We start from the raw sequence: 27,600 nt of genomic DNA, 5'->3' as shown, positions 1-27,600 counted from the left end.
ACTTATTTTTTTTTAGTGTTCTCTTTCGTTGCACTTAAAAACAAATTATATGGAATTTGAAAATTGTATTAAAATTATTACCTTTTGAATCTTTGTAAGGACTCTGCTTCAGCTTGATCTTCTAACGGATCCTCCTGAGCATGCCTTCTAGCTTTGAGGGTTTCTCATGGAACTCCATCAGTCGAGTCCATAAATCATGTGCACATTTGAATTTTCCCAATTTGCACACAAAACTTTTAAGCAAAACTTCTAAAATTAAATCTGGTATCTTTTTGTTTGCCTCTTGTGTGGCCAAAAATAAAAAAGTGATTCATTTGCTTCAGTGTCCTTGTCAATTTGTCACTAGATCAACACAGAGGAAGTAAATCATGGGTGACTACTAGTCATTAGTGCAAGTGGTCAAGGCATGAGGAAAGGTATACTCGTACATGCCGAGTTTCAACCCCAATATATCATATGGTAATACCTCATGTCTTAACCATCGTACCATTCCGAGAAGACTGTTTTGTTTTCCTCTGATTTTACAGCTGATGGTTTCATCAATGTCATTTAGCAGTCGAAGCCATCCATCAACACAAACGTTTCCATTGTTAATCTCCAGAAGTTGAATTCGTCCTGCTCGTACACTTTTAGATCCTAGATATTTCTCCTTAATTTTTCTTTGAACTCCATTGCAAAATAAGGAAAACTAAATTTAAAAAATGAGTACAAATTTAAATTCAAATCGATTCCTCTGACTTTGTTACTCCCTTGGCAAGAGTCCACCTAGCTCTCAATACCAATTGATTGAAGGATTAACCAGTGTTAGAAATTATAAATGAGAAATTAAAAAATTTAAGTATCTTTTAGATAGTTAAAGGGTGACATCTTATAAAGATATAGTGTGCCTCTTAGGAAAGGATGTGATCCACATCATCCAATTTAAAATCGATGGATGAGATCTAATTGAACCAAAAGATTCCTATTCCCCTTCATTTAGTATAAATAAAGTCTCTCACATCCTCATTTCACTCACTCAATTCCTTCCAAGCAAAGCAAACATTCCATTCCATACTTGCATTGAAGAGCTCGATAAGCCTTCTTCGGTTCGGAGGTCTTGCGATTTGCAGTGCTGCTATCACAAGATAAAGTCGTTGTATTTTGGGAGACGATTACCGTGTTCCGTGAGCACCGTGTGCGAGTAAATTGGTCTTAAAGATATAGAGTCTAACTTTAGCCTCGATTTCACCAAAACGATGGTATACTGTCATTTTACTCGTGCTCAGATTACACCAATATAAAGATCCCAACAAAAAGTATGCTAAAGGGAGGGATGAATAAGACTCATGTTTTTTCTTGCTTCACATTCTTGACTATTCAAATTAATAAATACAGCAGAAATAAAATAATAAAATAAAGGCATAATGAGTATTTACTTGGTTCACACCCTTAGGGTGCTACTCCAATGTACTTGGAGTGATTCCACTATTTTCTTTCTCTTTTTTGGATATTTTCGAAAACGAAGAAATCTCTTACATGTTATAATTAAGTACAATCACAAAGATGAAAAGTAGTAATAAGAACTTTTAAATGAAAAACAAACTAAAACCGTGTTGATCTAATCAGAAGCCCTGAGTGTCGCAACATTTTTGTTGGCGCTTTCCGAATCTCATGATCTGAACTTAGAGCACTTTTGAGCACTTGGACAAGAGAGCTTTGAATGCAAATTGATAGAATTGATGTTCTAAGCCTTAGATTAGAACTTCTTTTGTAAGATTTTTCTGATCGACCGAAAATCTTTGTTCAGCCAACTGAACCAAATCTAATCCTGCTCAATCCGTTGTTTGAATCATTTTAAGGTCGACTGATCAATAAGTTCAGTCAATAGATAAAGATCTGTGTCATATTTTCATTTGCATAAGAAAGGTCAACTAGATATGAAGTAAAGATGAAATTTTAGTAAGTTGAGATTGACTTGATTAGGCAGATGAAAAAGTCCTAGAGACATAATCTCTTGGAATAATTAAGATTCATCCTTAGTAAGTCTGGAACTAACATTGTAGTCGATTGGTGAAGAGTTTGTAGGACCGGGATGGACACTAGAGCGGAGAGTGAATAATGCTTATAAAAAAATTAAAGTATTATTTTAAAAACTTATGTTTCTAAATCACATACGCAGAATAAATTTTTGATTTTTCAAGATTAAATTTAATTTTAAAATCAAATAAAATGTTATGAACAATGAGCTAAGACTAAGAGCAATAACAATTAACAAAAGAAATAACATAGTGATTTAACATAGTTAAAAAAATTTTAGGTTTCTACTCCATCGCATATATGATTCATTAGGCCAATCACTCCATGATAATATTTCAGTATACTTTCTCCTTAAAATCCTTCTTTTAAGAAACCTTTTTATAAATGTTGGCTTTTAAGATAAATTTTAAAGTTGAATGCAAGAAAGCTAAAACACAATGCAATAGGGAAATAATATAACAACTGCTAAATAAATAACTAAAATAAATATACAGGTTGTTGGATCTGAACTCTAGTAGAGAACTTCTAGATGGAAGAATTGTAAGATTTTTTGAGAGTATGTTGAATATTTCTAAATTTCTATTATTCCGTCATTATTGATCTAGATGTGCAACATAGGCCTTTATTTATAGTTGCAGTTAAACATGCTCTAGTTGATCAACTTGTTCATCATGGTCGACTAAGAATTGAGAGATTCAATCATTATTTATAGGAGTGATTATTTTAATTTTGGTCGATTAACTTTGTCATTCTAGTTGATCGACCAACTCATCTGGTTGACCACATTTTGCATTATGGATTTATGGTAGACTAGATCAACTACCAGGTATGACGCTTCATATGTTCAATTGTCGATTGTGTCATCTGGCCAACCGCTTGTAAACTTTGATCAATCAACATGGGTACACATTGTTGATCATGATGATAAAAAATGAATATGTTCGTTCTCAGCGCCCCCGTCAACACATTGTTGATCATACTTTAGCACATGATTGACTATTACAATTCATATGGTTGAACAACTCAATTTTGAGTTGTGATCTTTATCACTGAACTTTGTCTCTGACCATACTAGTTGTCGACTGAGCGTGTGATTGATTAGTATTGTTCATGTGGTCGACCACTTTGTGTGAATTCTATCCTTTCTCCGGTTTTGTTGGATTTGATATATATATGGTCCACCACCTATCACCATTTTGTCAACCAACTTTGATCAATTCAGATTTTTTTTATTTCTTTCGAAGAATTGAACAAGTTGTCAATTTGATTAACGTAACTAAGTCTTGCAATATGGTCAATTAATATTCTATTTTTGAAATATTAATAAACAACATTGAATAAAATAATAAAATAGAAGTAAATAAAGATTAAATACTGATAATTATGATAGTAAAAGATGATTAATTCATCCAGGTGCCTCTTACAGTATGTCCCAAGGTTATGTGACATAAGATAATTCACAGGGCAACTTATAGTCGATCGGCAAATGATTAGAAGGTGAGAGAAATTTTGTTTCCTAAGAATATATGTCCATCGCGATTTGATTCCTGTTCCATAAATCTGTCATTTTTTAATTCACTGAACATCCTGTGAGAATAAATAATGATAATTATGATTATGGCTTAAGAAGACAAATTTGATGGATCAATTATTTACAGATCAGTTTACCATAGTCAATTGCTTGTTTGACTTTGACATTGAAACTCTTATTAGTTTTATGATCAAGTTAATCTCCTAGGTTTCAAGGGACTACCCTTGTCCCAAGATTAAGAAACGCTCTCTCTCTCAACCTTGCTTCCTAATAGGTCATTTCTTGGACTTTTTACATGTGTATATCTATCCATCTTTATCAGGACTTCTTACCTACCTAATACCTTGTCTTCCTCAACCTATTGAGTCCTCCAAGGTAAAAGAGAAGCTAGAGGAGGCCAAAATTATGACAAGGAAGGCCAAGAAGTAATTGTGTGTTTCATTTACAACCAAAGAAGACATTACCAAAACCAATGTCTTGGGGAAGCAATCCAAGAAATGCATAAAAGGAAATATAAATTAAGGGGAGGCTTCTAAGGTAAACCCTAAGGTATCTTCTTGTCATATTGCATTTCATAAAAATATTTCTTTATTTCATGATTAAAAAGTATGCTAGAAATAACTATTATAATTTTAATACTTATTATCATGGAAAGGAACATTTGATACTCCTACGGCAAATTCACTAAACTCTGTTAAGAAAGAAAAAATCTAAAATTTGAGAGTTAGAGAGGAAGAATCAAGACAATCAACTAAAAAAGAGTAAACATATACCTAAGAAAAAGAATATCCAAGGTAGATATGAAAAATTTAGGATTAATGGTCTAGAGTAGGAAAATTAAGTCTTTTGGTCAAGGCTTGATCATTGGAAATGACCTTTGAGAAGATGATAAATTTCAACAAAAGAAACTTAAGTTAAAGAAGGCAAGACCCATCCATGGATAAGAAAGGGTTGAACTACAAACCTAAGTCGAAGGAAAGCATGTCAATCTATCATAGAGTTCTTTGTGATTATGGAATCAAAATTACATCTAGAAGTGGAGTCAAGACAATAAGGGAGGACATCTCTACAGTCAACCTTGTTGACACTTCTATGATCAACGCTTCTAAGAAACTTAAGAGGACTATTATATTACAGTGGTATTTATGAAAGTTATCCCTATCGAATACTTAGTTAACCTAAAGAGCTCCCATACATGTTGGATTCCTAAGGGTGCAATTCGATTACACTAAGGTTGTATTTGGTTCAAGTTATCATGTATAATCTTGGTTATGTGATTACCAGATAATCACATAACCAATGTTATGGAGAATAAAACATAACCAAATGTTGTTTGGTTCAATCTAGGTAATGCAACAAAAACTTATTTGTTTGAAGGTTTTAATGAATAACCTAGCTAGTTTAATATTTTACTATATTACCCTCAGTTACAAAACCAACTATACATAATAATTGATCCTGTCCGAAAGCTGAATCAACGGACGCTGGGCACGTGACGCTCTCCGAGTCGCTGACGTAGATCTTCGACTGGTCGTACGAACCTCCGGCGAACCTGCACAGAAGTCGGGCCGGGAAGGGGTTCCCGGCGGCAACCATCCGACGCTCAAGTCAGGTAAGCGAACGACGAAGAAGTGGCTCCAAAATTTTATATCACGCGTACCTTCGGCGAAGTATAAGGCTCCTTATATAGAGCGGTGAAAGAGCTCACGCACGCCTACCGAGGTAAATACGTGTCCTTAGCCCATACCTCGGTATGCGTTTGTCAGAAAGCTTACCTGACACCATACTGCTACAGTCCATGCACGTCTTCGATGGGACAGCAGAACACCTTGTCGCCAGATTTGGAGTATGGCCTAGTCATAGAGCATGACAACTGTCAGAAGATGTTCCCTGTCCTTCTTTCCCCGCTCCATGCCTGGGCATCCGGCCGGCCGACACTCACCTCACGTCTGGCCCTCCATATGCACTGGTGTGCTTGAGAGATCCTCGGTAATGTTCTATGTGGGGACTGTTCGCAGTATGCCACCTTATGTCTTCGACCGAGCGTGCCATCCGCTCGGCCCTATAATCCTGTTCAGCGAGCGTCGGAACCCCGACTCCCGCCGGGGCAACTTTTGCCATCAGTCAGACACCGGTCGGTCGGCCGGTCGGTCGGCCGGTCGGTCGGCCCCCCTTTCCGGTCGGCCTACCGCTCCCACCTTTTCTCAATCGTCCGGTCGGTCCCTCCTTATCCGATCGGCCACCTGGCCTTCTGACTTCCACGTGGCGTTGACTCCTCGAAAAGGGGGTCCCCCGTTCTCACCGCCGGATCAATAATAATAATAATAATAATATTATTATTATTATTATTATTATTCAAACTCTACTATATTTTCACGTTTTTCTATATTTTTATATTTTTTTTACTTTTTTTTATTTTGTTTGTTTGTTTTATTTTTTTCATTTTTTTATTTTTTAAAGTTTTTTTTAACTTTTTATTATTATTATTTTTTTATTTTTTTAGGTTTTTTTAAATTTTTAATGTTTTTTAACATTTTTTCTCATTTTTTTAATTTTTTTTCTTTTTTTTTAATGTATTTTTTATTTTTAAAGTTTTTTTACATTTTTTTATTTTTTATGGGTTTTTTATTTTTCCCTTTTTTAATTTTTAAATTTTTTTTTTTATATTTTTCATTTTTTTCTTTACGTTTTTCTTTTTTGTCACATTTTTCTCTTATCCGAGGGTATTTTTGGTAAAAAAAAAATTCATTAACCCCGGAATCAAGAAAACCCTCAATTTTTCAAGATTTTCTGATTTCTGGTTGCATGCCCCTTTTGCTAACGTATCGGGCATGACATTACTTAAGAATCATCGATTACCTAAATCAAATAGGGTTTTTGTTGATAACCCTGGATGAATAACCAAGGTTATCAAGAATAACCCCCAACCAAACACATCCTAAAAGGTTTAAGATGTGTCAACCATAATTAAGGGTAGTTAACCCTATGGTAACACTTTAAGTGTGCCAAAATGAACTCAAATTGGCACACTTAGGACTTAAATCTTATGGAATGCCTAATAAAATGATGCTTTGGGAGCACTCCATCTTGGATTTGGCAAGGGCATTGAAAAGAAATCAAAATTAGGACTCTATGATCAAGATTCATTGAACCGTTAAGATATTTTTAGGAAATTGGTCAAATTTGAAAATTACCCACATTTTCTATTTTTCTAGACATGTATGAGCCAAACAAACCATTTCAAAAAATTTGAAAATAGCACAGCTAAAGATTTCAGGAAATTCATGATTTCTCAGCCGACTGTTTCATGCTAATAGAGTGTGATTACTATACATCGATAGAGAATGGATTGGCCTATTCTGGGTCGATTGCAACACTCGACCTAAGGCCAGCAATCAACTACTAAATCTTGAGCAGTCGATTATATTTCTTCCGTGTTGGTCCTGAGACGGATTAGTAGGAATGTTAGAACGAGCGTATTCATCTTTTACCATCATTGAACAGTCGATTATGTCGCAACTCTATAAATAGCTCGTGTGGAGAGCAAGTGATTATAACCCCTAGAGTTCGTCGTCGTCCTTGATTTTCACCACTAAAATCCTACCTCTGACCACTCTGAAACCTTCTACAATCTCACACAACCTCCCTAGACTCTCCACTATCATTCTTCCACATCAAATCCAACCCTCAACCTTGATTTGAAGCTCATCCCTTTAAGATAGCAAGAGGTTAGTGTGCACTACGACTTTTGTCTGTAAAGCTCCATTTTCTGATCATGGAGGGCACGTCCTTGATTGTCCTCATTAACCCCAGCTAATCTGAGATTGTTGTTGGTAATCTTGATCTGTTCATTTGCCCGCGATCTCATTCGTGGTATGGGTCTTACATTGACATGACCCCTTCAGAGAAGCTACAGCCCCAAACCTATGTCTTGACACTAAGTTCCCCAACGAAGGGCTAAAAAAACAATGCCACAACAGTATTCCATATGATGAGTTGTCACTGTCTAAATGCCAAGTTTTCACATGAGGTATATCCTCAGACCATATAGATGATTGAGTAGGAAAAGATTCATATGCCCTTCTATCATGTCCTCACAATATTTTTTGTATCCCTAGGTGGTAGGTGTCTTAAAGATGTATTTCTCTTGCTGTGCTTTTAGCAAAGACACGTAAAATAGATTAACTGCAGAAGCATAAGAAAATGACACATACATACCAAAGAATGACAGCCATGTAACATACTTCGGCAATTCACAGGCTCCTAGTCGACTTATGATCTTAAGTAGAATCACTACTTTTCTCTCCTTTGATAATGCGGCGGAGGTAGAGAAATTCTTATAGAATGAGTTTAGGAACATTACCAAAGATTAATATATAAAGAATAGCAACAATATTTCTCTTTTTAGGAGAATTAAATATTGGAGACAATCTTTTTATTCGAGGTTTCAACTCTTTTAAATAACCTCCATGAAATGCTTGCTAACATCGAAGCTATTGATGTGACACCGTTATCCTAGTAGAACCACCTCTAATGCTTCTCATCCTACGTGTATATCGAAATCTCTACAGACACACAAATCAAAATATAATACAAGATATAATTTAAACCTTTTGTTCTAATATCAAAACTCATGATCAAATCACTTAGGGGCAACAATGTCCACATCACACTGCTTCCTTGGCCAAGGAAGTTTTTTTTTTCTCAATCTATAAACATCAAGATATTGGATGGACTGAGTTTTAATTGGACGGCAAGGTAAGAGAGAAAGGAAAGAAAAAAGATTATCAACTTATCTATAGAAAATAAATCACATATTTTTAGTATTCTCTTTCCCTTCTCTCAGGTACTAGTCCGGCATAACGTAAAGCAAATATACCACATCGATAGGCACTGCCATTAATTAGAGCAAACATTAGAAATTATACATCCATGACCATATTGCTTAACTTTTGCAGTTTGCCATAGGTATTACCTCTGGCAAAAAGCTGTTTAAAGATTAAAAAAAAACTTCTTTCAAACACCTTGGACAACAACATAGGCAACCTACTTCAAAAGTTCCAGCTAAATTATTTTAGCAACAAAAACATGGTTACATTTACATGTATAACATCAAGCATCGTCACGACACCAGAAGCTTTTTGTTTCTCTTCTTTGCTGCGCTCTTCACCAAAGCTTCACAAATAATCTCTCTCTTTCGCTTCAAGTTGTCATCCGCCTTTCTTGCCGAGTTCTTTCCTTGATTCTCTAATGCCCTCTTCACAAAGAATTTGAGCTTCCACAATGTGCTCTCACTCTGCACCAATACAAAGAGAAGCAACTTGAATTCTCTGATCAGTGAGAAGAATGCCCCGAAGAAGGCTACTATCAGAATGACAAAATAAGAGCATGTTATCAATACAAACTTCAGATTGGTATCTGAAACTTGGAGAGTAAAGTGAACCACTTTTAGCACATCTGTGAAAAAAGCATATGCACTATGCCATTGGAAAACTATGAAAATATGCACTCACTGGAAAAGTAGTGACAAATGGAAAGACTTTTAAGAACGTAGTGACCCACTAGCAAAAGTTACAAATTCAATCCAAAAGGTCTATAAGACAACATTAAGCTTAGGTGAGGTTATTTCCCTTAACTGCATTGGCCAGTTTTTCTAGTACAATAATAAAATATGTAAAGGAAAAAAGAAATACCTGTGCATCCAAATCGAGGTCCACTACTTCATCAGTAGCTTGGAAGCTAGGATTGTCTTCAGCTATAATCTCTAGAGCCTTGTTAAGATCTTCAGAGGATAAAGTGCTAAGGCCAACTCCAAGTTTCCTTTTCTCCTCTGTAGTCATTTTTCTGAAACAAAGAAATTTAAACATTAGTCACACCATAATCGTGGTTCACTTTCACACTGCCGGAAATCATGATGGCAAGCCTAAATGAAAGGAGATTATACCATCTGCACACAAATTGAGGGTGCCCTGTATTTAAGTTGGAAGTATTTATTGTATTGATAGCCAGTTTCCTAGAAGTAATGTTATGTTGCTGACAATAATAGATTAAATTTTCTAAAGTGAAACTAGTATTTCAATGTTCTTTAAATACGTGGAAAGAATTTCTTATACAAAATTAAATATGTTGGTAAGTGAAGAGCAACAAGAAAAACTCGAATGTTTGTAATAATGTGATATTCAATTATCTATTAACTTACCAACTTTCAAGTTTGAAATAATCTCCCATCAAGTGGGCCTGGAAATTGATGCAAGATGTGATCCTTATTAAAAATTCATTACGTTGAAATATTTTCATATTCAGGTAGGAGTTTATTTGATATGCACATCGTAGAATAGTGCACCAAAACCAATTGGCGGATATAACAAAATTGGGAATTCCTCGTGTGGGAAAATTCTAACGTGCATGCATCCAAAAGATCAAATGCAAAAGGTTACACTTTTCTGGTTTTGTAAAGATGATAAATCTAATCCACATGGGATCAAACTCCACGCTAGAGGGGAGTGAATAACGTTACAAACTTTACAAGATAATATTTTCCGAAATCACTAATAACAGAGTAGCACAGCAGAAATAATTAAAATAATAATTAGCACAGATATAATCAAAAGCAACAAAGCAATGTAAACATGCAAAACTTGTTCAGCAGTTTATCAATCAAAGCATAGATAGACATGCACCATAATAATAAAATATTATTCTTATTTCTTAATTTTTCCTCTGGAAAGGTAGAGAAACCTTACTGAAAAAAAAATCTAAAAATTAAGCACAAATAAAACAAGTATGGCAACACAAGAAAAATGAAAGATTATGCTTAGGTGTTGCCGATCACAATTGAAGCTCTAGGTTGCAGCGTGTCATTGTCGCATGACAGAACAAGAGCACGAGCACAGATGAATTGAATTCAGAAAGGGATCAATTAAATGAGTGATCTAAAAACACTACCTCGAGGCCCTATATATAGTCTTTGTTGCTATTGCTAACGTGGCATCCTCCAATCGACTGGAAGTTGCCTGGAGCAAGGTGAAACCTGATCTTGACTGTCTCACTTAGATCACTCGAACTCATCATCACTAGTCACTTGGAAGTAGCTCTGGTCGCCCCGAACTAGCTAAGGTCGCCTAGACCCTATCACCCGGACTCTTTCCAATCGCCTAGAACCGTCAAACTTTGCCTCCCTACAATGGTTACGGGTAATGAGTATGATATTTTAAGTTACTTGCACTTACTTTGGGTGTAAATGTTCAGCTCGACCCATATAGACTGAGCTGTCAAGCTATAGCTCACTCCGGTTGAACTTTTTTGTCAAGCCTTCAGCTCCCAGACTCCACTTGACTTGTCTGCCAAGCCACCTAATTCCCAACTAAGACCTTCTTGCTTGGTTCCCAAATAAAACTTAGCTCCTGCCTGATTCCCAATCAGGACTTCAACTGTCTAGCTCCACTAGGACTTAGCCACTGTCTGGTTCCCAACCAGAACTTTAGTTGCCTAGCTCCACTAAGACTTGGTCATTGTCTGGTCCCAACCAGGACTTGCACCGCCTAGCCTCGCTAAGCCTTTTCCTCTTGTTAAGTAACTTGCACCTGCACACTTGACAATATTTCATCAGTACACAAAGCATACTAACTTTAAACTTAAACATACATCACAACATAGGTTCAATGTTGCCCAGCACCAACAGTTATATCCTTCCCAACAACAAAGCAAACTCCATGTTTATCAATAGTTTTCACATAGCTGTTGGAGTGTATACAGAAAGCCTAAGCTTTGTAAACATTCATTATGAATAAAGAATCACATTTGGTCTAATTATCTACATTTGTTTGTAGTTGTTCATTTAATTTATATTGTAGATAACATAGTATGTGGTGTCACATACAGAAGATGATGTTATCAGTACCTTATAAATTATAAACAGTAGCTCACGACCAGAATGGAAAGGAACAAACCATTAGAAGGTCGTAGTGTAATTAGGTATTAGTTTATCTTGACTATATAATTACACTAGTACACTCAGAGTGTATTGAGTAGGACCATTTGAGGTCGTTCCTTTTATACTGACTTTATAAAGGAACAAAGACCTCAGTTATTATGGAAGTGTGTGCTCTTAATCCTAATATAATAACAAGCACACATTTGATATTTATTTCTTTAATTTATCAATGGGTGAGATTTAGTTCGTTGAATCAATAAACCCGATAAGTTGGGAAATGGTATTACTTATAGTGTGTGTTGTTGATTATAGAAGGCAACTGTGTCCTAGAGATATTAGGTTGATAATGTCCTCAAGAGGAGCTCATAAAGATTGTCATGTTAAACCCTGCAGGTGGACTTAGTCCGACATGATAATAAGGTTGAGTGGTACTACTCTTGGACTTAGATATTAATTAAATGAGTTATCGATAACTCACTTAATTAGTGGACATTCGATATCTTAAACAGGGAGACTAACACACTCGTAATAAGAAGGGCCCAAAATGTAATTTGGGATTGGTGCGATAGTTGATGATAGTTCTCTAGTAGAATGAATTATCATTGATAAAATTAAGTTATGTGTTCGGCGAACATGGGATGCTTAATTTTATCGGAGACCAAAACCAATTCCTCCTCTCGGTCCCTATCGTAACCTCTTATTTATAAGATCTTATACCTTCCTACCCATCCCATAGGGGCGGGCCAAGCTAGCTTGGGAACCAGCTAGGGCCGGCTAAGCTGAGTTTAAGGTGGTGGCCTAACAGACCCAGCTAATAGGGCGACCATAATTAATTAAAAGAAAATTTAATTTTAATGTTTATTATTATGTGGAAGATTTAATTTAAAGAGAATTAAAATTAAAATATCTCTCTTGTAAAAGATTAAAAGATTAAAGAAAGAGATTAGATCTCTTTCCTTATTTATAGATTGGAGAGATGTTTTATTTTTCTTTAAAATTATTCACATGTTAATAAAATTAAAATTATAGATATTTCCTTTTATTAACCATGAAGAGATTTTAAAGAGAAATTTTATTTTTAAAATTTCCGGAAACAAATAAGGAAAGTTTTAATTGTTGATTGAAACTTGTCGAATTTGTTCTTCATGATTTGGCCGGCCATCATTGTTTAATTGGGAAATATTATTTTATTTTCTCAATTAAATTGTCAAGGAAATTAAGGAAAATTTATTGTAATTAAATTTCCTAATTTACCTAGGCCAGGAATATAAAAGAAGGGTGAGGTACCTTCAACACATGACATCTATTATTCCTCTCCTCTTTTTTCCTTGGTGTGGCCAGCCATCATCTCCTTCTCTTCCTCTTGTGGTGGCGAACCTCTCCCTCTCCTTGGAGTTCTTATGGTGGCGGATACTACTCGGAGAAGAAGAAGAAGAAGGAGAAAGCTAGCATCTCTTGGAGCTTGGTTAGTATTTTGGTTTTCTCCTTGGTAAAGCTTTTCTTTTGTGGCGAACCTTGCTTGGAGGAGAAGAAGGTGGTTGGTGGTTTCTCGTCTTGGAAGATCGTTGTCCACAGACGTCCGAGGTTAGAGAGGAATACGGTAGAAGATCGAGAGGTTTATAGGTATAACTAGTAATTTCTATTTCCGCATCGTGCTAGTTATTTATGGAAATAATACAAGAGGAGCTTACGTTCTAGTATTTGAATATGTTTTTGAGTTGTGTTCTTTTGTTTCTTTCTTTTCCTTGTGATTTGATTGTTCTCTTTGGTTAACCTAAAGTTATTTTAGGAAATTAAATATTAGCTTTCTATTAAAGGTTTTGTCTAGTCGGTGGTGGTTGCTCCCATATCGAAGGCCATGTGCCTCGCCACGTCAATCTTGGGAACCTTTATGGAAATTAATATTTAATGGAATTAATAACTTAAGGAGACTTGGGTCGAGCGTGTTAAGTTCCGCAGGACAAGTCAAAACCTAAAAAACGAATAGATTAAGTTTTGGATCAAGCGTGTTAAGTTCCGCGATCAAAATTTAATTTAAAAGAACACGTAGTAGCTAGGAAAAGGTTCGGACCTTTGTCAAAATTTTTGTCTGATTGGAACCTATAGGTTTCTTTGAGCCAACAATTGGTATCGAGCTAGGGTTTTGCCTCTTGTATTTGGTATTTAGTTTTAATTATGCATACATACATAATTTAGGCGGGATAATAGTAGGATGTGCTAACTTTGTGGATCAGGATCCAACTATTATGGCTTTTAGTTAATTATGTGTGATTGGACCCTTGGACGTATCGAGGGCAATTTATATGTGTGTGCGTGATTGTATTAAAATAGAGGTGTATTTAGTTTTATTAGGATTTTATTTTGATCTAGATACATATACGTTCCTTTTATGGAATATAGGATCAAAATGTAAAATCTATTTATGTCATGGATCGAATCTTGCAAGCGTGGAACCTTCAGGACCGGGCGCGGTGGAACTAGGAAGCAGATGGATCGCGACTAGACCCGATGGCGGTGGCGAAAAAAGCTTGGGATGACAACACACGGAGGACGATTAGAGATAAAAGCCATAATAGTTGAAAATTAAATTTTCTATTTATTGCTTTTATATTGTGTTATGTGTGCATGTTAGTTACAAGTTTAGTAGGCTAGCGTAGTTAAAATTCCTCGTTTATAAATAACTAAGTGGGAGAGGATTTTAAATAAATCCCATGGTCTCCATTCTTGGTTTGTAAGTGATGCAAACAAGCTTGGCGTTGGCTCGAGTGCCTTCCTCCATGCGGATGAGCTTGTTTGCGGATCACTGGAAAGACTTCCGTTTTGGATGACTATAGGAAGTTAATTAAGGGCGTGTGATCTCCAACGGAAGGGGCATAATCTTATTAATGGACTTAGTGTCAGTAATGGTATACACCACATCTAATAGTATCCTCCTAGCGGAGTCACTGCTATTGTGTGACGAATGATACCAATATTAATTTTATTTGTCGAAAAGTTAGGTTGACAAGATAATAAAATTAATGGGTTAAAACTCCTCCTTTACTGAATGTTGAATTTGTATCGTCCACATTAACGTGGCATCTGAAATTCACGGTGTTATGAGTGTTGGTTAATTTAAAATAGTATTGTTTGAGGAATCGATATTATTCTAAATTTAGAGTTCGACCAAAGTTATTTGTGATTCTTAGGATGTCTTTCAACCCATCCATCATACTTGAACAGAATAGACTTACTGGACCGAACTACATAGATTGGAAAAGAAATCCGGACATTGTTCTTCTTCTGAAAGTTATAAATATGTACTGACTGAGCAGTGTTGGTGAATCTACCCGAGAGAGATTGAATCATAAAGGCAATGCTTTTGGCATCTGTGTAAATGTACATCAAAATGTAATACTCATCTTACTTGTTCTCTAACTTAAGCGTGAAGTGCAATCTCGAGGAACTCTTTAGTCGTCAATCTAAGATACGCTTGGTGATGACCGCCTACGAGGGTACTCCTGTGAGGGATCGTATCCTAAAGATGATGGCTTATCCGAGCGAGATAGAGATCCTTGGAGGAGAAATTGATGGGAAACTCGGATCGATATGATCCTCCAACGCTACCTAGAAGTTTTGAGCGGTTCGCTGAACTATAATATGAATAAGAGGTTTATTCATTAAGCGGAACTCTTGTGAGAACTTGCGTGAAGGATTATTTAGTCGTAATGCTCGAATTCACTATCTTGAAAATGGTTACCTTACAAGCGAAAGGAAGAAGAAGAAAGCAATTTGGTTCGTGAAAGTGAATAAATCTCGAGTCTGAGTTTAAAATTTGGAATGAAGAAGGCGAGTGCTTCGTCTATGTAGGACATTGGAAGGCGGATTTGTCCTCGTAGGAACCAAAACAAAGGTATATCTCGTACTCTAGTTGTTGAAACATGTTTAGCGGTGTTATCTACCCTGGTGTGTGAATCGGAGCCATGATCATGTCTGCGATTCCTTGCGGGGTTCAGAAACCCAGTATCGAAGGAGAAATTACGTCTACGGGCGATGCTACTAAGGTGGCATTTGTTGCGATGGGAGGCGTCTACTTATCTTTTAGTAGAAATAGAATTTGGTTTTAAGAAATTGTCTTTATGTACCCGGTTTTAGAAAGAATTTAATTTCGGTTTCTAAACTGTTTATAGATGGATATTCGGTTTCTTTCGATATGATGTAGTTATTAAAAGAAATAAAGTGATTATCCGTTCCGGTGATTAGTTGGCGATTTGTATATTTTAAATCGAATTTCTTCCATGAAGCAAAACATGGAAATTTATAACTCGTCTTACAATTCTAATAAGAGAAAAGAACCTTGAAATGAACAGCGTATCTTTGGCATCTAAGGCAGTCGTATTAACAAGTAGGATTCGAGGCTTATAGCGGAGTGGACTTTTAGGTTCATTAGAGTTGAAAATTTTCGACTTGTGAATCCTTGGAAGGTAAAATGACCGAGAGGTCGTTCGAGGCGAGGTATAGAGCGAAAGTGTCGAGTTGGTTCACTCGATTTGTGTGGTCTATGTCATCCGGGCAAGAGGAGGTTTGAATATTTTGTCTCTTTCATGGACGATTATTCAAGATATGGATCATTTACCTAATGCGCCCAAATCCGAGTGCTTTGATAAGTTCGAAGAATACAAGGTGATGGAGAAACGGCTAGGTAAAAGTATCGAGACACTATGATCGGATCGTGGTGGCGAATACCTCTTAGGAGGTTTAGGAATTACTTATCGGTGGGATTGATCGATTATACGCACTGGAACACCCAGCAGAATGGTGTGGCGAGCGAAGGAATAGGACTCTTATGGAAATGGTTAGATCGATGATGAGTTATTGAATTACAAAGTCGTTTTGGGGATATGCTCTGAAAACGATATCGTTCCGAACTTAGTACCTTCTAAATCGGTTTCTTCTACCCGTAGAATTATGGAATGGGCGAAAACCGATCTAAGACATATTCGGTTGGGGTAGTCCGGTACGTGTCTTTGAAACGGATCTTGATAAGTTAGAATCTGAAGTTCGCGTGTTTGTAGGATATCCCGAAGGAGCGAAAGGTGGTTTATTTTATAGTCTAAAGACCGAAGGTTATTGGCACCAATGCCGGTTTTAGAAGAAGACTATATAATGGATCATAAGCCCGATAGTAAAGTTGTTTTAGAAGAACTTAGAGGGGACACGTTAGTACGAGATGAAGTACCACAAGAGACTGCAACACGTGTCACATGCACAGTTACAGACATTGCCTCGTCGTAGTGGGAGGGTTGTGAAGCGCCTGAAAGATTCGTATTTTTGGGAGAGTCTTGGACTTGATCCGGGTAAATGAACACGATCCCCGATCGTATAATGAAGCACTCAAGATATAGATCGCGTCTTGGCAAAAGCGATAGATTCGAAATAGAGTCCGTGTACTCTAATAAGGTTTGGGAGCTTATAGAACCACGATGGTGTAAAAGCCGTTGGATGCAGTGGATCTACAAAAGGAAAAGAGGACGGGAAGGTAGAAACCTTGAAGCTAGGCTTGTTGCGAAAGTGCACTCGAAAGGGAATCGATTATGAGGAGACCTTTTCACCGGTAGCCGTGCTTAAGTCTATCCGGATACTCTTATCCATTCTTGCTCGTATGGATTATGAGATTTGGCGAATGGATGTCAAGACGACTTTCCTTAATGGAAGTCTTGAGAGAACATCCGTATGAAGCGACGGAAGGGTTCGTTGAAAAGCGAAAAGCGTCAGTGTCTGAACTCGATCGGTCCGTTTATGGTGAAAGCAACTTCAGTCTTGGAACATCCGGTTTAATGAAGTAATCCGATCGTATGGATTTATTCAAAGTCCGGATAGTCTTGTGTATATAAGAAATTGAAGCGTGGTGGTATTTCTTGTACTATCGTAGATGATATTTTGTTAATTGGCAATGATGGAGGTATTATCGGACGTAAGGGTATGGTTGTCAAACAATTTGATATGAAGGACTTAGGAGAATGTCCACATTCTTGGGATCAAATTATAAGGGATCGTAAGAAAAGAATGTTGTGTATATCCCAAGCTTTATAAGATACAATCCTTACTCGTTTTAGCATGCGAGTTCGAAAGGTTTCTTACCTTTTAGGCATGGAGTAGCTCTCAAAGAGATGTCTCCAAAGCATCAAAAGAGATAGAGGACGTGAAAGCGTTCATATGCTTGGTGTAGGAAGCCTAATGTATCGATCACGAGACGATATCTGTTTTGGTGGCGTGGTGAGATATCGAGTAACCTAGACGAGACGTTGGGATGGCGTATATTGAAGTACACGAGAAGGACTAGAGATTATATGCTAGTTTACAAGCAGATGATCTCCCTGTGGGGCATTTCCTGTCGAGATAGGGATATGATGAAGTCTACATCGGCTATGTGTTTACTTTGGGAGGTGGAGCCATTTCGTGGAGGTGTTAGCGAAATGCGTTTGGACTCAACCATGGAAGGCGAGTATGCGACCTCCGAGGCTAAAGAAGCGATATGGCTCGGGAACTTTCTAATGGACTTAGATGTGATTCTGGTTTGCCAAGATCATCACAATTTATTGTGATAATAGCGATGCAGTTAAACTGGAAGGAACCACGAGCTCATAAGGCAAGTAAACATATAGAGTACCAGATACGAGATATCGTGAGCGAGGAGAAGTTGTCGTCGCCAAGATTGCATCAGCGGATAACTGGTAGATCCTTTCACTAAGGCCCTTAGTGAAAGCTTTCGATCGGCGTGTGGAGGAATGGGAATCGGATGTATGGTAGAAGATATGGCGGTTAGTCGTTAGTATAAGTGGGAGATTGTTGGGTGTATCTTGAAAGCTAAGCTTTGTAAACATTCATTATGAATAAAGAATCACATTTGGTACAATTATCTACATTTGTTTGTAGTTGTTCGTTTAATTTATATTGTAGATAACATGGTATGTGGTGTCCATCTGAGAAGATGATGTTATCGATGCCTTATAAATTATAAACAGTGCTCCGACCAAAATGGAAAGAACGAACCATTAGAAGGTCGTAGTGTAATTAGGTATTAGTTTATCTTGACTATATAATTACACTAATGCACTTCGAGTGTATTGAGTAGGACCGTTTGAGGTCGTTCCTTTTATCTTGACTTTATAAAGGAACAAGACCTCGATTATTATGGAAGTGTGTGCTCTTAATCTAATATAATAACAAGCATTTGATATTTATTTCTTTAATTTATCGATGGGTGAGATTTAGTTCGTTGAATCGATAAACCCGATAAGTTGGGAAATGGTATTACTTATAGTGTGTGTTGTTGATTATAGAAGGAAACTTTGTCCTAGAGATACTAGGTTGATAATGTCCTCAAGAGGAGCTCATAAAGATTGTCGTGTTAAACCCTGCAGGTGGACTTAGTCCGACGTGATAATAAGGTTGAGTGGTACTACTCTTGGACTTAGATATTAATTAAATGAGTTGTCGTTAACTCACTTAATTAGTGGATTCGATATCTTAAACAGGGAGACTAACACACTCATAATAAGAAGGAGCCCAAAATGTAATTTGGGATTGGTGCGGTAGTTGATGATAGTTCTCTAGTAGAATGAATTATCGTTGATAAAATTAAGTTGTGTGTTCGGGCGACATGGGATGCTTAATTTTATCGGAGACCAAACCGATTCCTCCTCTCGGTCCTATCGTAGCCTCTTATTTATAAGTCTTATATCCACCCATACATACCCACCCAAAGGGGCCGGCCAGCTAGCTTGGGAACCAAGCTAGGGCGGCTAGCTGGAGTTTAAGGTGGCGGCCTAGCAGACCCAGCTAGTAGGGACCGTAATTAAAAAAGAAAATTTAATTTTAATGTTTATTATTATGTGGAAGATTTAATTTAAAGAGAATTAAAATTAAAATATCTCTCTTGTAAAGATTTAAAAGATTAAAGAAAGAGATTAGATCTCTTTCCTTATTTATAGATTGGAGATGTTTTATTTTTCTTTAAAATTATTCAGATGTTAATAAAATTAAAATTATAGATATTCCTTTTATTAACCATGAAGAGATTTTAAAGAAATTTTATTTTTAAAATTTCCGGAACAAATAAGGAAAGTTTTAATTGTTGATTGAAACTTGTCGATTTGACTTCATGATTTGGCAGCATCATTGTTTAATTGGGAAATATTATTTTATTTTCTCAATTAAATTATGTCGAGGAAATTAAGGAAAATTTATTGTAATTAAATTTCCTAATTTACCTAGGCGAGGAATATAAAAGAAGGGTGAGGGTGCCTTCAAGACCCAACATCTATTATTCCTCTCCTCTTTTGTTCCTTGGTGTGGCCATCGTCTCCTTCTCTTCCTCTTGTGGTGGCGAACCTCTCCCTCTCCCTTGGAGTTCTTATGGTGGCGGATACTACTGGGAGAAGAAGAAGAAGAAGGAGAAAGCTAGCATCTCTTGGAGCTTGGTTAGTATTTTGGTTTTCTCCTTGGTAAAGCTTTTCTTTTGTGGCCGAACCTTGCTTGGAGGAGAAGAAGGTGGTTGGTGGTTTCTCATCTTGGAAGATCGTTGTCCACACACCGAGGTTAGAAGAGGAATACGGTAGAAGATCAAGAGGTTTTTTCTACAAGGTATAACTAGTAATTTCTATTTCCGCATCATGCTAGTTATTTATGAAAATAATACCAAATACAAGAGGCTTACGTTCTAGTATTTCGAATATGTTTTTTTCGAAGTTGTGTTCTTTTGTTTCTTTCTTTTCCTTGTGATTTGATTGTTCTCTTTGGTTAACCTAAAGTTATTTTAGGAAATTAAATATTAGCTTTCTATTAAAGGTTTTGTCTAGTCGGTGGTGGTTGCTCCCATATCCAAGAAGGCCATGTGCCTCGCCACGTCAGTACTGGAACCTTTTATGGAAATTAATATTTAATGGAATTAATAACTTAAGGAGACTTGGGTCGAACGTGTTAAGTTCCGCAGGAGATCCAAGTCAAAACCTAAAAGAACAAATAGATTAAGTTTTGGATCAAACGTATTAAGTTCCGCAGGCGATCCAAAATTTAATTTAAAAGAACACATGGTAGCTAGGAAAAGGTTCAGACCTTTGTACAAAATTTTTGTACAGTGGAACCTATAGGTTTTCCGAGTAGCAACCAACAATAGCAAGTGGCGATCAACCTATGCATTGAAGCAAAGGGATAAAAAAAAATCATTAACTGAAGTTGTCTTTCAATTTGTTTCTGTTGTAGTTTTCAGTTAGCTCTGTTTTAAATTATAACTACTGTAGGTCTGACGTAGCAACTGTGATGCAGTGGTCAAGTGTTGTGAAGTTCTGCATAATTGTAAGATTTATATATAGAGTTGACAGAAACCAAATAAAGTGTTCAACATCCTATAACCAAAGATGAGAAATTGGTGGGTTCTCGCCGAATGAGACTACATTTATTTTGCAGAAAATGTGAAGAATAAGGGAAGTACTTCAATGGCTTCTCAGAGACAGTCAGAAAAGAAATGCCCTGTAATCTTTCTTTCAAAGGAAGATGCCTATGAACCCAATTACCAAGAGAACTGGCAATGGATCCCTGCTCATGGCGCAACTGTTGAGTGGTTGGGAAGCATGGCTGATAGGAAATTACGAGCGGTGGGTGATGGAAATCAGAACTGGCAAATGATTCCTGCTCACAGCAAGCTTGTTGATGGGTTGAGACATGCAACTGAGAGGAAATTGACACAGCAGGTGACACACTGCTAAGATAAAAATCACAAGCAAGAGATGAAATTGCAAGATGCTAGCTTAGGCAATCAGATTGATGATGAGAAGTATCAACATGGAGCTAGCTATCATGGGGCCGTGATAACATGTTACAATCAGCTTAATCGCTAGGTACTTCCCTTTACCTCTATTTATAGTCATTATTCTATCTTTACAATTTACACTCTATAGATCTTTTTGTTTACACAGAAGTGCCTAACATATTTATAAATAGATCCTAAAAACCCTCATGTGTGCTGGAATTGTTTTAGTATTTCTAAAACCGAAGAAAATATTTTACATGGAGGTACGACTAAAGGGCAGCCCGATGCACAAAACTTCCACCAATGTAGAGTACCGGGGAAGGGTTGATTGTACGTAACCTTACCTTACTTTTGCAAGAGATTGTTTCCAAAATTCAAACTCGTGACTTCTAGGTCACATGCCAACAACTTTATTCTTGTGCCAAAGCTCCCCTTGACATGGAGGTACGACTACAATCATATTTCTCTAGCCACAAGAGAAAAATCTCAATCTTGTATATTTATTTAATAAGCATTACTCATTTGTGAAATTACATAATAACTGTCTTAACTAGGTATAAATGTCTACTATGGAAGTTCAAATAACCATTAAAATTAGTTGTACAGAAGTTAAGAACTAAGGAGAAAAAACAATTATCAAAAATAGGATGAATGGCCGATATTGATGTGATGAAGTGAATATATATAATGTTATTAAAATCCTTTCAGTTAGCACAATTGAAGCAATATCATTCTTCCAGCTAATTGGTATGCAGAACACGTGCAAGACATGTAAGCCAACTATTTGATGCTTCCATTGCAATATGCTCCAGATGACATGAGGAGGTGAATATGGTTGGGGAGAGAAACCATCAAGGCAAAAGGAATCAGTTAGGATTCTTCTTTTTGATGCCTTCATCCTCCTAATCCGAGCCACCAAAACCAACTGCTAGCATACCAACAAGGCATCAATACAGTATTTCTGGGTTGGGGATCAATATCCTAGCTAGGAATGATTCTTTAACCCTTGACTGACTATATAAAAAGCTTTGCCAGGAGTTCTATCTGCCTTATCATTCTACATGGTCTTCAAATTATATTACAAATATTTTTTCCAGATCTACTATCTTGCTGATTATCTTTCTTAATCAGATATTTTGCTACTTAATGACAAGTGAATTTGTAGCTAAGAATGATATAAGGTCAGGCTGGTTTTCTAATGCTTGCCCTGCATCTGTTGAATGATAAACCATCAAAAGGTCAATAGCTGCTCAGCAGTTTAGCTAAATTAAATCTTTCAAATAAAACAGAAAAAAAGTGTATGTTTGTGCGTATATAATATTCTATAAGGATGATGGATGGGGCAAAATTGTTTACCTGCATTTCTTGATTACCATTGCCCTTAGCTCTTCCAATTGCGAGTTGAGTTCATCAAGCTGAAAATTTGATTAAAAAATTAGGAAAAAATAGAGTTGTGCTCTAGCGTGATTAGTTCCTATTAACCAGTACAGACCAAGATAATATTAACAAAGTCACATAACTCCAGCCTTGCCACTAGAGTGAAAAAAAAAAATACAATCAGTGCCTAGAAATGGAAAGTAACAAGAACACATTATGAGTATATACATATTTCAGGCTACCTCATTGTATGTTTCTCTAGCTATTTTTGAATATGCAGCCTTTCGAGAATTCCGCATATTTGCAAGGGTTTGAGCTTCCTCATTTTTTTGCCTTGCTTCCTGGCAAGTAACCCCAGGGAAAATGAGATGAGACAACAAAAAGATATTATGACGAATTTGATGCTGTTAAAAGAAACTATATCCATGAAGAAAATGGAAGACAAAATGTTAAGACTGGAAGACATAAAGAAGATGGGAGAAGAAATAAGAGTTGCTCAACTCAACCTCTTCAGCAACTTCAGCTAGCAATTGCAGCCACTTCTCTTCAAAATTTTCCAGCAATGACTTTGCCATAACATGAACATCACTTTGATCATCATTGTATTTCATTGCGTTAGTGAAAACCAATCTTACATTGGCATATATTTCACGAACATTCTTATACCAATTGCCATCCTTCGCTTCCATCTGGTTCTTGATTGTACCAAAAACCATGGGCTTCATAATGATCTAGATGCACAAAAGGATAAAGTAAAACTATTTGGAAGAATAAAATTTATTATAACTGAACTTTTAAGGGATATCTTCTTAAACTGTTTGACTAGTGAAGCAGCCAACAAATACATTTCACGAGCAATGACTTTGCCCAAGCTTGTATTTAAATAAATTTGTCACAATTTATAATTAGAATAACAGGAAAATTGCAATTACTTGACTTCTTCATGGTCTGCAAGAAAGCCTATCCATGCAAGAAAAGTAGATTAAAGACCGGTATGATGAAACATGGCTTCATAATCTAATTTGTATTTTTATGTTATTACTGTTTAGAATAAAAAAAAGGTTTCTACTTTCACTATTTTTGGTTAGCATAGTCAATTTTGAGATGTTATGAGCCATGTTATTACAAGACCTAAAATGAATTCACTCATTGTTTTCATCGTACAATAAATAATACAATGATTGTTTTTTACTTTGTAAACCTGCCAATGTCAGTCCCAAGCCCGGATGAAAAAGGGTCAGAGTTGCGCGTTAGGTTGTCAGCCAACATGGACTTCCAGACAAATGTTTAATGAATGAATCCATCAAACTATTGTGCTAATGCTAGGATGTTCCCCGAAAGGAACACGTTGCAGGATCTGACTATAACGTCTCGGTAAAGACTGTTACATCCCTATAAGAACTTAGTATAATGTTAAATATACAAGATGTCTTACACCATAGGTTGGGTTAAAAAACTAATTTTCTAAGATTTGGAACATGGAATATAGAAACACTCATGATAAAACAATGGAGGTACCAGATACAATGATTAGGAAAAAATTAAATATTTTTCAGGTACAAAAAATAAAATGGGTAGGAGAGAAACAAAGAAAATAGAGAATTTGGATTTTAAGTTATGATACACGAGGAGCAAAACCAGAAATGTAAGTATTGTTGTCGATAGTTCGGTAAAAGATGAACTAGTCGTATTTAGAAAGGAGATGTAATTATAGCTCTAAAGCTAGTAGCGCCAAAAAAAACTATTAATATAACTAAAATATATGCACCTTAAGTGGATTAGATGAGCACACCAAATCTAGATTTTGGGACGACCTAGATGAGATATTACAAAATATTCTACCAACCAAAATGATTTTAATAGGAGATCTAAATGAGCATGCAAAAGTAAAAAATAAGGAATATGATAGGCGACATAAGAGTTATGGGTTTGGAACAAGAAATGAAGAGAAAATTATATTGAATTTTGCAATAGCATATTACTAAAAATCAATTATGATTTATGTCTAGAATGTCGACAATAGAAGTTATACATCTTCTCAGTTAACTAATTGAAAAGTATGGGAACTGAAGACTTACATATGGTATTTGTTGACATAGAAAAAACTTATGATAGTCTCAACGAAAATTATACGGAGAGTTCTAGAAAAGAGCGGTGCTAGCATAGCGTATATTGAACTAATTAAAGATATATACGAAGATGTAATGGCAAAAGGAAAGACTTTTTAACCGAAATGTTTCCGTTAAGGATAAGGTTATATCAAGGATCAACTCTAAGTCTCTATCTTTTTATACTGATCATGATGAACTCACTAGACACATCCAAGATACGGTACCAAGGTAGGTGCATGTTATTTAAAGATGATATTATTTTAGTATATGAACACATGAAGGAGTAAATGCTAAATTCGAATCTTGGAAAAAAAAGGTTTTAGGCTTAGTAGAATAAAGAGATAAATATGGAATTTAAGTTTAGTAATATTATACATAATGAGACAATTGTTAAGATAGGAGATGACAAGTTCTATGTAATTTAGTTTCAAGTATTTAGAATCATTTTTGTAAAAAAAAACAAAGAGATTGATAGAGATATCTTACATAGAATACAAGTGGAATGATTGAAATGAAGGAGAGCGTCAAATATCTTGTGATCATAAAAAAACTTAAAGGAAAATTTTACAAAATAGCAGTTCGACCTGCTATGTTATATGGAGATGAATGTTAGCTATGGCTCGAGCACATGATTAAAAGATGAGAGTTGAAGAGATGAGGTTAACACCAATTGAGGGAAAATTTCGAGAGAGATGTTTAAGATGATATATTCTTAGATGATCAATAAATGTTGCAATTAGGTGATATGAAACTATAACAAACGTGTACATCAAATGAGAAAGAGAAAGAATAGAAATGACTTAGTTAGTAACAATAAAATAAGATAAAATTTATTTGAATATACATGATGATATAATAACAGATATAGCCCAATGACGTAGAAAAATCCATATAGCTGACCCCACATAGTAGAATAAGATTTGGTGGTGGTTGTTGTCTTTACTTTGCAAAGTCTATCTCTTACGAGATAAGGGTTTGAATTACTTTAAAATTTTGAGCCACACTAGGAGATATTACCACTACATTCAATATACCAAGCACATCAAAGAAATATTTTCTTCTGGTAGGGAATCACCAAGAGAGAAATGGGGGTAAAACCACCTTCAAAAGAGTGAATAGGAATCTACCTTGAAGAGATGGAAAAATTCATTTTCCAAAAGAGGACAATAAACTTGATCCTGTCCGAAAGCTGAATCAACGGACGCTGGCACGTGGCGCTCTCCGGTTGCTGACGTGGGTCTTCGAATACTGGTGCGAACTTCCGGCGATCCTGCAAAGAAGTCGGGCCGGGAAGGGGTTCCCGGCGGCGACCCTCCAACGCTCAAGTCAGGCAAGCTAACAGTGAAGAAGTGGCTGCAAAAATTGTAGAACGCGTACCTCCGGCGAAGTATAAGGCTCCTTATATAGAGCGGTGAAAGAGCTTACGCACACCTACCGAGGCAAATACGTGTCCTTAGCCCATCCCTCGGTATGTGTTTGTCAGAAAGCTTACCTGACACCATACTGCTACAGTCCAGGCATGTCTTCGATGGGACAGTAGAACACCTTGCCGCCAGATTTGGAGTATGGCCTAGTCATAGGACTTGACAGCTGTCATAAGATGTTCCTTGTCCTTCTCTCCCTACTCCATGCCGGGGCGCCCGGTCGGCCGGCACTCATCTCCCGTCCGACCGGCCGGCACTCGTCTCCCGTCCGGCCCTCCATATGCATCGGTGTGCTGGGGAGATCCTCGATAAGGTGCTATGTGGGGACTGCTAGCAGTATGTTGCCTTATGTGGTCGGCCGAGCATGACTTCCACTCGGCCCTTCGTTACTGTTCAATCGAGTGCCGGAACCCCGACCCCTGTTGGGGCGCCTTTTACCATCGGTTATTTATCGGTCGGCCGGCCAGGAGGTCGGCCCATCCTTCTCCGGTCGGCCGACCGGTCCGCCCTTCTCCGGTCGGCCACCTGGCCCTTTGACTTCCACGTGGCGTTGACCCATCAAAATGCGCCTCCCCCTCAAGTCTAGTCGAAGGAGGCGAAGTCCGACTGACTGGACTGCCGATCTGACTGAGTAACGACCGCTGCATTAGTCCGCTCGGCCAGGCTTAGGGATGCTCATCCGTTTGGCGGTGTCTTGCCCGTGCCTTGTATTCCCTTGGAATCCCTGCTGAATCCCCTCCCCTACTGCCAACCACGTGCGCTGCGCGCGGTAAGGGGCGCTCATTAAATGTGACCGGTATCCTGCTGACACGTGGCGATCTCGCTTTTGTCAGCGTATGGCGGTGGCGTTACCTCCGATGGGACAGTCGCCGTTTGAAATGAACGGCTGGATGATGGCCTCGTTCTTCACGACCTGAATCGGATGGTGGAAGCTGCTTGCGGCCGACGTTATAAAGCTCGCGACTTCTCTTCTTCGCCGCATTTCGGCTTCATCGATCCCCGACGCCCCGCTGCTCCTTTCTTCTCCGGCGACCTCGAGGCCCCTTGCGACCATCCTTTTGCTCGTAAGCCTTTCTTTTCCTCGCTTCCTCCCTCCTTTTTTTCCTGTTAGTTGTCTCTATCATTCTGCCCCCTTCTTTCCTTGCTTTATTTCCTTTTCCTTTCATTCCGCGTTCGTTCCTTGCCTTATACCATGACTAGTACCTCGTGAGCCATGGCGCTCCGGTCTTTAGTGCGACCGTGGAGAGCCGGTTTGAGGAGGGCGTCTGCGCCTCGCTCGGACCTATGAAATCCTGACCACCACGTAGTATTAGCCACTCCCGGCAGACCTCAGAACCGCCGCACGTTCTTTTCTTAGAGATCGATTTTGGCGGACTCGCTTTCTACCCATAAGTTTTTCTTGCAGTCTGCACTACTTT

The 27,600-nt window shown here is 37.3% G+C and overlaps 1 protein-coding gene across 4 annotated transcripts in view; it reads right to left on the bottom strand.

The window, feature by feature from the left end:
* Nucleotides 1-8,412: 8,412 nt before the first annotated feature.
* The window catches only part of LOC121998229 (transcription factor GTE1-like), a 48,650-nt gene continuing 29,462 nt past the window's right edge, over nt 8,413-27,600 (bottom strand). For 3 of the 4 annotated variants that reach the window (XM_042553033.1, XM_042553034.1, XM_042553032.1), the window contains 5 exons: nt 23,154-23,378; nt 22,890-22,988; nt 22,627-22,685; nt 9,241-9,391; nt 8,413-8,843 (listed from right to left, as the gene is read on the bottom strand). In XM_042553033.1, the coding sequence (XP_042408967.1) occupies nt 8,670-8,843; nt 9,241-9,391; nt 22,627-22,685; nt 22,890-22,988; nt 23,154-23,372 (702 nt within the window). In that variant the 5' untranslated portion in view covers nt 23,373-23,378 and the 3' untranslated portion in view covers nt 8,413-8,669. The remainder of the gene's footprint in view (nt 8,844-9,240; nt 9,392-22,626; nt 22,686-22,889; nt 22,989-23,153; nt 23,379-27,600) is intronic. The other variant, XM_042553035.1, reaches the window with a different exon arrangement.

This window comes from Zingiber officinale, chromosome 6A (assembly GCF_018446385.1).
Source record: "Zingiber officinale cultivar Zhangliang chromosome 6A, Zo_v1.1, whole genome shotgun sequence".
In the NCBI taxonomy this organism is placed as follows: Eukaryota; Viridiplantae; Streptophyta; class Magnoliopsida; order Zingiberales; family Zingiberaceae; genus Zingiber; species Zingiber officinale.
Note: the sequence above shows the minus strand (reverse complement) of the source record. Positions and strands in the feature narration are given on the sequence as shown.